This window comes from Vanessa cardui, chromosome 14 (assembly GCF_905220365.1).
Source record: "Vanessa cardui chromosome 14, ilVanCard2.1, whole genome shotgun sequence".
In the NCBI taxonomy this organism is placed as follows: Eukaryota; Metazoa; Arthropoda; class Insecta; order Lepidoptera; family Nymphalidae; genus Vanessa; species Vanessa cardui.
The window spans coordinates 14,438,230-14,450,399 of record NC_061136.1 but is presented as its reverse complement, the minus strand read 5'-3'; the positions used below and the strand labels follow the sequence as shown (position 1 = coordinate 14,450,399).

Sequence of the window (12,170 nt, the reverse complement as noted above, 5' to 3'; positions counted from 1 at the left end):
TGCCATTGATTGATGTTTACTTTATATTATCAATATAATATCAGCCTTGGAATTACAAGTATAACATTGTTCGGTTGTTCAAGTTGTAAGATGTCACGGGAGTGTGATGTTCTTTAGAAAAATTTAGGTGAACATACGAGTATACGATATTTTTATCGTTTATTATCGAATTGTCCTGAACAACATTTATAATGTGGAACTAAATATTGTGTGCAACAGTTTTGTTAAGTGTGTAAGTTTGCCTGATATTATAGACAATAAAGTAAGGGATGGCTACAATTAAGCCATCTGTTCGTTTATAAAAATGTTACCTTTGTTTTCAGATGACTGTGTACTGTTGTTTTAACATTCGGGCCAAAGTGTAAAATAAAACTAGAAAATAATTATTTACACATTTTATTCTATATAAAATCTTTTATCTTATATACTAAGGGTTTTGTACATTTGTTTGTTACACATTAACTTAAAATACTTTCCAATCAGCGACGGACAAAATAATAGAATTTGTCATGAAGTGCACTTTACAACCTTGCTCGAGGACAAGAGGTTACGAATGGTCCGTGAGAACCAATGTTTAATACGTAACTTTACAACCCGGTAACTGCTTAATACTGATCATGCTTCTGCAATGCCATCGAGGATCGTTGACTGACAGTTGACTAACATCATCGACCGCTATCAACAGCTGAATACAGTTGATAAATACTTAGTATACGTAGCCGCCGCTTGAATCGTAGCTTTGGCTGATAGTGGCTGGTACTCCCCCGGAATAGCCTCCGGAGCTGTGACCCCCTGAGGAGTAGCCACCGGAACCTCCGGACGAGTAACCACCCGATCCGCCGCCTGATGAGTAGCCACCTGATCCACCTCCTGATGAGTATCCGCCTGAGCCGTGACCTCCTGAGCCTCCAGACGAGTAACCTCCTGATCCACCACCAGAAGAGTAACCACCTGATCCGCCACCAGAACTATATCCGCCAGAACTTCCAGAGTATCCGCCAGATACGCCAAAACCACCAGAGCCATGACCGCTAGAGGAATAGCCACCAGAACCATGACCTCCAGAAGAGCCTCCTGAGCTGTAGCCACCGCCGCTAGGAGCTCCGTATGAGCTAGATGGTGCTCCGTAGCTGGATGATGGGCCACTGCTGCCAAATCCGCTGCTTCCAAAACTACTGCTGCCAAATCCGGAACTACCGAATCCAGAACTACCACCAGAACCGTGGCCGCCTGAGGATGGAGCGCCATACGATGACAAAGGAACTGGAGCTCCATATGAGTCTGAAGGTGCTGGTGCACCATAAGAGGATGAAATACCACCTCCGGAACCTCCGTGGGAGCCACCAGATGGCACACCATAAGAAGAAGAAATGCTGCCTCCTGATCCTCCGTGGGAGCCACCAGACGGTACACCATAAGAGGATGAAATACCACCCCCTGAACCTCCGAATGAGCCTCCAGATGGTACACCATAAGAGGACGAAATACCACCTCCTGAACCTCCGTGTGAGCCTCCAGATGGTACACCATAAGTGGAAGAAATACCACCTCCGTGGGAACCTCCATGAGAGCCTCCATGAGAACCTCCAGATGGTACACCGTAGGAAGAAGAAATGCCACCTCCTGATCCTCCATGGGAACCACCAGATGGTACACCATAAGAGGATGAAATACCACCACCTGAGCCTCCGTGTGAACCTCCAGACGGTACGCCGTAAGAAGAAGATATGCCACCGCCAGATCCTCCGTGTGAGCCTCCATGTGAGCCTCCAGAAGGTACTCCGTAGGAAGATGAAATACCACCTCCTGAACTATAGGAACTACCTCCTGAGCTAAAGGAACCTGAGCCAAATGAGCCACCTGACGATGGAGCACCATAAGAGCTGGATGGGACACCGTATGAGCTGGATGGGACACCATATGAGCTGGATGGCTTAGAGCCACCGAATGATCCGGAGCCACCGAAAGAGCTTGATCCCCCAAATGAGCCTGAACCTTTAGGCGCTCCATAGGAACTGGAGGGACCTGTGGGAACTCCGTAGCTAGTTGACGGTGGCCTAGGGACGCCGTAACTCGATGAAGGAGGTCCATGTGGTTTGGACGGGGCGCCGTAGCTACTCGATGGTCTCGAAGGTGGTCCGTATTTTGAGGATGGTCGAGGGGCACCGTAGCTCGAAGAAGGCCTGTAGCTGCCACCGCCGCCGAATCCGCCACCACCGCCACCAATGGAGGGTGGTCCGTAAGAAGAGCTAAGCGGAGCTGCAAATAGAGGAATAGGTGCTTAATTTTTTTTAGTTACATGTTCTCAGCTTGTGTCATTACAGTCAGATGAGATCGGGCTGTATAAGCTTCAAGATACTAAGGATAAGTCAGTTTGAAAAGAACAAGACTCATGTTTGTTTTATAGTAATTAACTAAGTACAAACACCTACCCTCTCGTTTGTGGTTCTTGCGCGGTGTGGCAGTTGCCAGCGTCACCGCCATCATGACTCCCAGCAGCTGTAAAAGTGACCATACAGTTTAGTTTTCTGAAGAAAGTGTAGGCATTGAATAAAAAGAGAATTGAATTTTAATTTTAATTCAATTTTATTCAAGTAAACTTCACAATGAAGCGTTTTTGAATCGTCAACTAAATAAGGAAATTAAATTCTACCACCGTTTCGGAAAGCAGCTTCTAGTGAGAAGAAACGGCAAGAAACTCGCATAGTTGCTTTTTTCAAATAAACAGATTTACAACGCAGTTATTTACAGTAATTAGTGTCTTATGATGGAACCTGAGCCTAAATCCAGGCGTTTCTTTCTAAAAAGTACTCTTTTAATGAATAATATGATTTATTTATTAATTTAGTCTCAATAATCTTTTTAAAGTTTTAAATTATAACTGCATAATTATTATTGTTACATGAATGACAAGACAATCGTACCCGGGCAGTCGTTTAAGTCACATATTAATCTTTCATAAGAACGTTTGAAATCTATTAGAAATCGAAGCAGTAATTCCAATCAGCCACAAAATACTGGTCCAAATGAAAAGTAAGATTTTTATTATTTAAAATACCTTGTCTATTGCATAAAAGTTATAAGGATTTGTTCATATTTTATAACAACAGTTTGTAGGAGGAGTTGTCAAAAAAGTTTAAATATCTACTTATAAAATAATTAATATGTATAAAATGACAAAAAAACTTAAATCACTCGAAAATCAGACAAAAAATAAAATTTCACAACATAACATGTGATGTCGTAGACGCGCGTTTAACTTGCCTATGTAATGTTTACTTGTTACTGGAATACGGCCAACTCACTATTTGCCGAAACACCGCAATATTCTTAGTTATGTAACCGCATTTCGGCAGCAACCTAACGGAGGTTCTTATCACCGATTTAAATAAAGAAACTGCTCATTTACATCAGTTTCATAATGTTGAATCGTAATTCATAGTTTTTAATTTATTCCGTAATGAAATATACGCTATGAGGCGCTTTGCTCAAATAAACAAAAGACATCGGAATGCTTTACGCAATTGTACAAAAAGTAATTAATTGCAATGAGGATCTTTAAATTCTAATTCTAAAATGTAAGCCAATATCATGAAAGATTTTTTTACTTTTAGAATTTTCACAAAAAATCCTAAAGATTGTCATTTGTTTGAACTAACTTGTAAAAGGGTAAAAATATGTTTAGATTCAAGCCACGTTAAGTGGAGATAAATAGCAGAAGAGATTGGTGAAATGGGTGATTTACTTCAAAATCATCTATTTCTCCTCATTACGCGTACTTTGTAGTCACCCAGCGCGAGGCAGACGTGAGCGGACACCGCTTTCCCGCATCCTTAAGATGTTCGGATACAACTCCGAAGAGCTAGTTTTCATACATTATTAATGAAAGTGAATCTCTTATTAATTGTATCGAAATAAATATGTCCAGTTCAAGTTTTGGAGCAGCGAGTAAAGTAATCACTGATCGGTTTTAAAATTTGAACCATAAACGACTAAACCATACACGACTTATAGTGCTTATTCTAATTTCGTAGTACCTTTTGTTAAAACTAAGTACTTAATATATGACAAAAAAGAAGTTGTTGTGGTGAAAACATGGTTGTTAGCTGATGAAATATAAGCATTGTATGTTTGTTACTTGCTAGTCGTCTTTCTCTTTTTATAAGTAAAATAGAAGTCTAAATTGTTTCAACTGAATTGTATGAATATTTATAATACGAGCTCAGTTCATGCTTCGAGTTAAAACAAAAGAAAATCACAGCGAATGTTTTTTTAGAGAAAATAAACTCAGCTTGTACTGAAGACGGAATACCTTTCATTATAAAACGATTAAATTCGTATCAGTGACAAAGTTGATACCGCTGTCTCGCCCACTGCTACAACATACAGTCGATTGACTGCACTTGGGTCAATGTATTTACTAGGAAATGATGTCATGTCTATGATGAGATGATAGCAAAATATTATACTTCGTTTGATCAGTCTTAACGAGCAGTTTTGAATATTGCAGGACGAAAATGTTGAGCCACCAAAAGTTCCAAATATATGTCATGATCGTCATGACCACGTTTTTTAATCATCTCAATGATCTTGCACACGAGTAACATGCCTCATTTTTGCTATTATTATCAAAAAGGTGTTTTGTTTGTCAAATACTAACAACAGAAGGAAGACATTGTGTTTGGGACATTAAGCCACGGCACAAAAGTAAAGATGTCGAAACAGACTGCGGTAACAGAACTTTGTTAAAACAAAGCGCTGTCATTATAGAATGCAAATTTAAATGGCCGGTCGCGTCTCGGCTGCTCTCGATGGTGCTGCTTTTCGCTACATTAGCGCCAGCATCTTAAGAGCGCGATTAATATTGCCCTGAAATATTAAACTATCTACTGTATATCTCAGATTTTTAAGTTTTCTTAACATGACCCATGCCCGTTGATTTATTTAGTGGTGTGTACTAGTTCCGTTTGAAGTTTGATTTTAATTCATGAACTTAATTATGAAACTACTTTAACTATTACATGGCATTGTGATTTATTGAAGCCGAAACTTTTCCAAATTGCTCGATAACTTACAGCGGACCGTCGGAGTGTCGCGCCGTTTATTCGATAATGATGTATAGTTCACGCGATCGATTACTTATGTAACACGCCACAACTTATTACATTACGGTTCAAGTATTTGTGCTCATCGCTAGGCGACCGCAGCATGTTTAGTAATGTCAACTCCCAGAGCTTATAATTAGTATGATATTTAATATACCTTGTAAAAATAAAATGCAATAATATCTTGAACGAATAAAATCGTTCAAGATATTTTTGTTTTGAAGTAATTACAACGCTCACCTTTATAGTATATATTTCTATGTTAAATAAATGACCTAATGATTGACATTAAAATTTTAAGTACATAATTAAATTGGTATACTCGTAATCGTTTTCAATGGACATGTCGTAGTTAATCGAGGGCGTATTCTAAAATAGAGAAGCTATGCAAATCAGATGAGAGATAATCACATCAAGGAGGCATTTAGTCTCACGGGAACGTGGGTGCCATGCAAGACGCGGTATTGTTCCGAATTGTGCAAATCGAATTTGCAACACCGCTTTATTTATTTGTGAACAAGACATCTTTGGAAGCGGAACGAAGCGATAACATTGTTGCCTTTAAACGTGTAACTCACTGCTACTGCATTATACTAATATTTTAACCGTAGGAGTTCGTTCTCTACTGTTTCGATCTCATTACTCGGTGTGTACTTTGCAATAATAAGTATTGTTTAAGAGCGAGAGCAGTCTTTGGTGAATGTTTAAATTAACAAAAGCGGGAAGTATTTATTCGTCGTCTGTTGTGTGTTGTGTTCCGGTTTAAGGGTGGTGAGCCAGAGTAATTGCCGGCGCAACGGATGTGACATATTATATCTCATGGGTGGCGGAGCTCAGACGGCGTTAGGAGTAGTTTATACTTCTCGAAGTGCCAGTGAGCCCAGGAGAATGGGAAATGCTGTATAAAATGACTCTCATCCCCATAATTTAGATCTTCAGATATTAGTGCAAGAATTTGTTTGTGAGTAAAATTAATGTGAAAATATGTTTGACGTGAAAAGTTTCCTTTTTATCTGCTTAAATTAATTAGACAATACAAAAAATAAAATCCCAAGTGAGATAAATAAATAGCGATGTGATAATGAAGACGAACGTTAACGGTCTATTTTAGTATTTTCAATTTCTCACGATCAATGAATTCGACGTACGAAGACGTATAATCGGAAGCGGCGTCGAATGTGTCGCGGAGGCCGCACAATGCGCTGACGCTTTCCAATACCGAAGATGAATGGAGAGGTGAACGGTTTCCCGTTTCCTTGCGTTACGTCAGAACTATCTCAGTAATGTGTCTCAAAGGTTGCTAGAGTCATCAGAATTCTATTGTGCTGACTAGATTGAGTGAACGATTTTTTACTATATAGTCTAATGAGCGATATATAGAAATATCATTGAGACCTTATAAATACGTGCTTAATTTTAACTGCGAAACTATTCGCAGTTCCGTTTTTATATTAAAAAAAAACTAAGTAAAATAGGAAATTAATATCGCATTAATAATAATACGTATAATTACATTATTCTTTTATTGTTATGCACGTCTTCGAGATAACGCTAGAATATAAATATTTGGTGTGACATAACGGACATAGCGTGCGTGCGCGCAGCCGGGTAGGGGAAGTAAAAGTGGCGCTAGCGATGTCATTTGTAATTTGAACATCATCCATTAACTAGTTTTTTTCATTATTATCGTTAAATGTCAATGGCAAACCGGCAATGTAGTTGGTAAACTTTTTAAATGTGGACTTACATAATGATTTAAGAGTGTGAACTATGACCGAATCTTTGTACACAGATTTCCTGTCACGAGTTATTGTACATGAAGAATTATGTTGCTTGATGTTCGTCAAACGCTCAGATAACTTTCACGAGTGAGATTAAGTCGAGATAAAAAGTATTGCGTAAAACATATTCGACTACACGTCCGCTTGAAACATAATTGTATGTAACCGTCTAGCTCAATGTTATGTGAGTTTATGAAATGATCATTATTTAATTATACTCGCACTGCGGACTTATGCTTCGTTGTAAGCCTTTATTATCTGTATATAATAAGTGATGCAATTAATAAGGAACTTAACATGAATTGATGCTTTTACTCGTTAGGCACCAACGCCTCTATTGTCGCAAAACCTAAACATTCTCACTTGCTAATCATAATACTATTAGTGAAGCGATTTCACTGGCTTTAGAGAGCACGACGAGACAGCGGCGGCACAACGCCGGCACACAATAACAGCGCCGACAGATTGTGATAGTAATCGTTGTTTTATTCAATAACTGCGCTATCACATTTTTTAAACTCTCAATTCTGGGAACACCTTTGTAATGAATGAACTATTACTTCAAACAAAAGAATTTAAACGCTGTAAATTCTCTTACAAATTTAATTTGAGTTCGAGATTATAATCGGTTCACTGAACAAACAGCTATTGTACTCGTTCGAGTATTGCTCACACTTGATTACAGATTTCAATGCTTTTTCTACTTCTTTTTTATTTACTCATTAAGGATCTCCAACAAAGGATAAACACCGACGAGTATATTAAATCGTGCAAGAATGGTTTAAAGTGTTTGTGATCCTTCAATTAACAACAAACCACATCGAGCATATTAAATATTGATGATTTTTTAAAATTTTAGAGCCAAGGGTAAATTAGGTTTTAAATCAACACATTGTCACGGACACGAGATAAACAATCCTTATACCATTCCGTACGAACAGACCGGCCATTGATAGTCCGCTCACGTGGTCTGGACGCGGCGGCGCGCTCTGCATCAGGATTTACCTGATATTTGGCTACATTTCAAGTCTAGTTTCATTTGATGGAATCCGGATTAAAATCTTGAATACAATCAGAAAGCTTTATTCTCAGTTAGTTCTATAACAACCCTTATTCTCTGATTATAGTATCTGTAATAACTGCCTGACCATCAACTTGGATAAATTATGTTGTATTATGGTTCTCTGGTCTGTATCAACGGCGATCTCCGTCGGGTCCTGCTCATGTCACAGTCTCGCGGGTGTCCGAGGCGTGCGAGATGCGCGCGGCGGGTTGCGTCACGGCGCGGAAGTGTGGTGGCCTTGACCTTCTTCGCACTTTCTACTCGCTATTCTAATCGTTTTGGCACACTAGAATTTGTATAAATTTACGCGTGGAAATAGTGGAATAGCTGTTGCAATATTGGTGTTTGATACTTTCTTAAAAAAATCTCGGTAAACTGTGAAGTTAACATACTTTTATGGGTCACTATAAAATATTTATAAGTATTTATCTATGTCTATGATGTAATAAACATGGAGGCAACAATTTCGCGGTCAGGTGATAATTAACTCCAAGTATCGGTCCAAACGTGAAAACATTAATGGTGACCATTACGAACGAAAAGAGTTTCCAATCAAACGAATGGCTTTTAATTAACGAGAGTGTAAAACTACATTTATGTTATGTACGATTGTACCGCTGAAACGGGAAACCAGCTTTATACATAGCGTGAAATAATTGACATATTATCAAAACTATTATTGTAAGTATATGAAATGTATATTTATAGATTTAAACATTACAAACGCTATATAATTTAACGTCCCATGTCACACTGCCGAGGTGAAATTAAAAAAAAAGAGAATGCATAATTTATTTGTTGTTGAATACGCAAATTCTCTAAATTACAATGTCTTTGCCGATATGATCTCTCGCGAAACAAGAGGCTCTTAGGGACAATCAAAGAACGATTCTAAGTTCAAAGGCCACGCGGGCGTAACCGGCACAAAAATCTACTAAAAATAAATGAATACGCGAAGTAAAAGTCGGAGAGGTGATTCCTAAGTACTCCTGTCGTCACTTGAGCATCCATATCGCACCGTGACGTAACGCTGCGGTCTGTGACGCAACGCTCACGGCGTGCGTTGCGGCCTCTGCCTATACCGGAGAGCCGAATGCTGGTAATGAGCTATGGAATAAAGCCATAGACTGGTCCCACCTATAAATGTCGTCTAAGGCTCGGGTTACGACCCTATTTGGGTCTCCGTTTGAACGAATTTAAAGGCTTATTCTATATTTTGTATTATGGTTATTACTATTACTATATTCTATTTTTATTTTATTATAATGAATTTGCAATCAATGTTTTTGTATTGATGTTAAATTTTCCCCAGGGTGCGCTAACGACATGGAGATAATTTCGCCTGTGATCTTATGGGAAAATGGAAGTCGTAGTAACGGAAACATTTTAATGATTGTTAGTTTAAGCAACGAATGGAAACGGATGCAATGAATTATTACGGTAAGAACTTTATTATAACGCGCTCCACAGAGGTTATTTAATATTGACTGTGGTGATAATAATGTTCTTAAACTTAAACATCATTAGTGCTCATTGCAAATGATGTTTGTAACAAATAAGTTTGACAATATCTATACTAATATTATAAATGTGAAAGTAACTGTCTGTCTGTCGCTCTTTCACTGCCAAAAAAATGAACAAAATTTGATAAAATTTGGGAAGAAGCAAATTTGAACTCCAAGGAAAAGTACATAGGCTTCTTTTTTGCCTGATGATGATGGCGTTGGCGACAACTAGTTCTTATATATATCAGTGCACTTAATGTACATACGAAGAGCTTATGAGCTCTGCAACTTTTACGACTGATAAAATAAAAGAAGATTTACATATTTATACGCCGTATCGTAGAGAAGTAAGTATAGAGGCCGCGTTATGTAACGATAAAATCGCGTATTCGTTTTTCCCGTGTAACGGAGCGCGCGCACACATTCACACACGTTGCGCGGCCGCATTGTTCTCACTGGAATGGGGGTAGCGAGAAACACGGCCAATGTCGAAATTATTCTATGAAATTAGGGCTTTATTGACGCTGTGTCAAATTTGACTTGAAATGTTCTATTATAAATTGTATATTTAACTCGAGATACGATAAATATACTGGACATGAGTTTATGAACGAGTTGATAACTCTATTCTCAGAGTGGCGAGCTACGTTATATCGGTAACATTTATTGCAAAATATGATCAAGTTTATTTATTTTTTATAAATGATTTTGATATCGTTGAATTGCATTAAAATGTAAAAGAAGAGTGAAGTATATGCCCGCATGCAGCAATTAAAGATAATTCACGCAAAAATTTTCAACTTTAGAAATTTTTTTTGAAAACTGTTTTAGAATTCTGATATTTTACAAATGTTCCCATTAAATATTTTATAATTAGTAATTTGAGTAAAAATTTCATATTATATATAAATCAATGGCATAGTTTGCATTATATGCTATACGCATGCGCAACGAGCATCTACAAAAAATAAATATATGAGACCTTGCACCCCCTAAGAGTACGATCATACAGGGATACAATTAATTTGACACTTCACTTAATCTTTGGCACTTCTATTCTCGATAGAAAATAGGCGCATTGAGCTGTATTATCTATCGGTGTTAGCAAAGCAATTAAAAAGGCATTTATTGTATGGTGGGCAGTGGATAGATTTATATGAAATAGACGTCAAAAGTAAAGTTAAAGTAATTAACAAAACAAGAGTTGACGCGAAGTTTCATTGTAAATTTAAAAGACGTCGGCGTTTTTCACAGCGCACGGTCTTTTTCCGACGTAGAAATGGCAAAAAAATACCGGTTTTAGATAAAATAAGTTGTGATTATCAGGTTATTATTTTTGCTGGTGGTGGAAATTATTGTGTTATTAAGGGAACGATAGGACAGACATTTAACTTTGTCGCTAAAAAGTCCAAAAATATACAGATAAAAAAATAACACAAACAACATTCCGATTTTATAAGCCGACGACCCGAATTTTGTTGGGGCGTGAAATTTATAATCTTAATATGACATCAAAATGATAACGATGTTAAAGATTTCGTCATGTATGCAAGACGCTGGGGGTTGCGTTTTAATCAAATACTGAATTCGTTCAAAGTTGTTTTAATATTACTTGTTTTATAAATATTGTATCATATGTCACTGTATATATCTGTGTACGGTTTTCATACAGACTAGTATCGTGAGGAGTCAAAAAACGCGCTACGTTTTATTTAGGTACCTAATGCACAGAAACTCTCGAATGATATAAGTTTAACTCCCAATTTATCATGAAATCTCAAAAATGTGCGATGTATTAATTATTGTTATAAGTAATGTATTATTCAGTTGTGACGTACCATTACTCGAAGGGCGATCATCTTGGGGCGGCTCTCTTCTGCAACAAAAGGCGTGATCTGATATTATTCACGTTCGGTCTCAACATTTTGTTTGCAAATTTATATAAAAATAATAATTACGATTACTCTGCGGTCGGAATTCTGATAAAACACAGACAATTATTTTTCCCCTTAATTATATCACGACTGCAAAATTACAACCAAGTTCATAATTAACTTTGAATTAAAAAAATGTTTGAACGGACCGAGTCATCGCTGAATACCTATTATTTTTAATGAATGTATTTAATAATATGTGATCACCAGGACTCACCACGAGTTTAAGGAATCCGACACACACAAATTCGTATTCTATTCGCGGAACTTTTTACTCAATTTATGTGATTTCGTTTGAAAACGTAAAAGTACCGCGAATGCGCGGCTAGGCACTGTTGATAGTGCGCCTGCGCATCTTCGCTATATACGCGAGCCCCCCCTTCGCGCCAGCCTTCTTAATTGTATTAACTTCAGATAAAATGTATTTGGAATATTATTAAATTTAAATCTATTGTTATGTGTGATACACCAACATATTTATTGGTTAATTAATCTCCGTATAGTGTGGTGAATGTTTATTTTAATTTAATAGTTTATTTTTCCATTGTGTTGACATTCTAATCCTGAATGTTTTACCTTATGATTTTTAACATGTTTCAACATTTAATATGTTACCTGCTCTTGAAACACGTTTCAAAAATTTTGATAATTATCAAATCAATACACATACAATCGACGTAATTTTTTTTAAATTTCCTATTAGATCATTCGGAAAACACTATCACATTAAGTTAAAAGAGGAAAATCCTTTTTTTCTGAAAAATATGTTAAATCAGTGCGTT

General features: G+C 37.3%; 1 protein-coding gene across 2 annotated transcripts; it reads right to left on the bottom strand.

The window, feature by feature from the left end:
• Window positions 1-380: 380 nt before the first annotated feature.
• LOC124535293 (loricrin-like) lies at window positions 381-11,744 on the bottom strand. Of its 2 annotated transcripts, none has more exons than XM_047111468.1 (4): window positions 11,606-11,744; window positions 11,293-11,330; window positions 2,433-2,499; window positions 381-2,259 (listed from the first exon to the last, which is right to left on the bottom strand). In XM_047111468.1, exons 2-4 carry the CDS (start codon window positions 11,311-11,313, stop codon window positions 707-709), a joined length of 1,641 nt encoding a protein of 546 aa, XP_046967424.1. In that variant the 5' UTR covers window positions 11,314-11,330; window positions 11,606-11,744; the 3' UTR covers window positions 381-706. The 2 variants fall into 2 exon arrangements, with proteins under 2 accessions (XP_046967424.1, XP_046967425.1); XM_047111469.1 differs by having other exon boundaries at window positions 11,293-11,327; window positions 11,606-11,719.
• Between the last annotated feature and the right edge of the window lie 426 nt (window positions 11,745-12,170).

What these genes read in the sequence shown, in the direction of transcription:
- LOC124535293 (XM_047111468.1), bottom strand. Translation starts at nt 11,313, where the DNA reads ATGATCGCCCTTCGAGTAATG. An exon ending in TGATCGCCCTTCGAGTAATG is followed by an intron (nt 2,500 to 11,292) that starts GTACGTCACAAC and finishes TCACTTTTACAG; the next exon opens with CTGCTGGGAGTCATGATGGC. An exon ending in CAAGAACCACAAACGAGAGG is followed by an intron (nt 2,260 to 2,432) that starts GTAGGTGTTTGT and finishes CTCTATTTGCAG; the next exon opens with CTCCGCTTAGCTCTTCTTAC.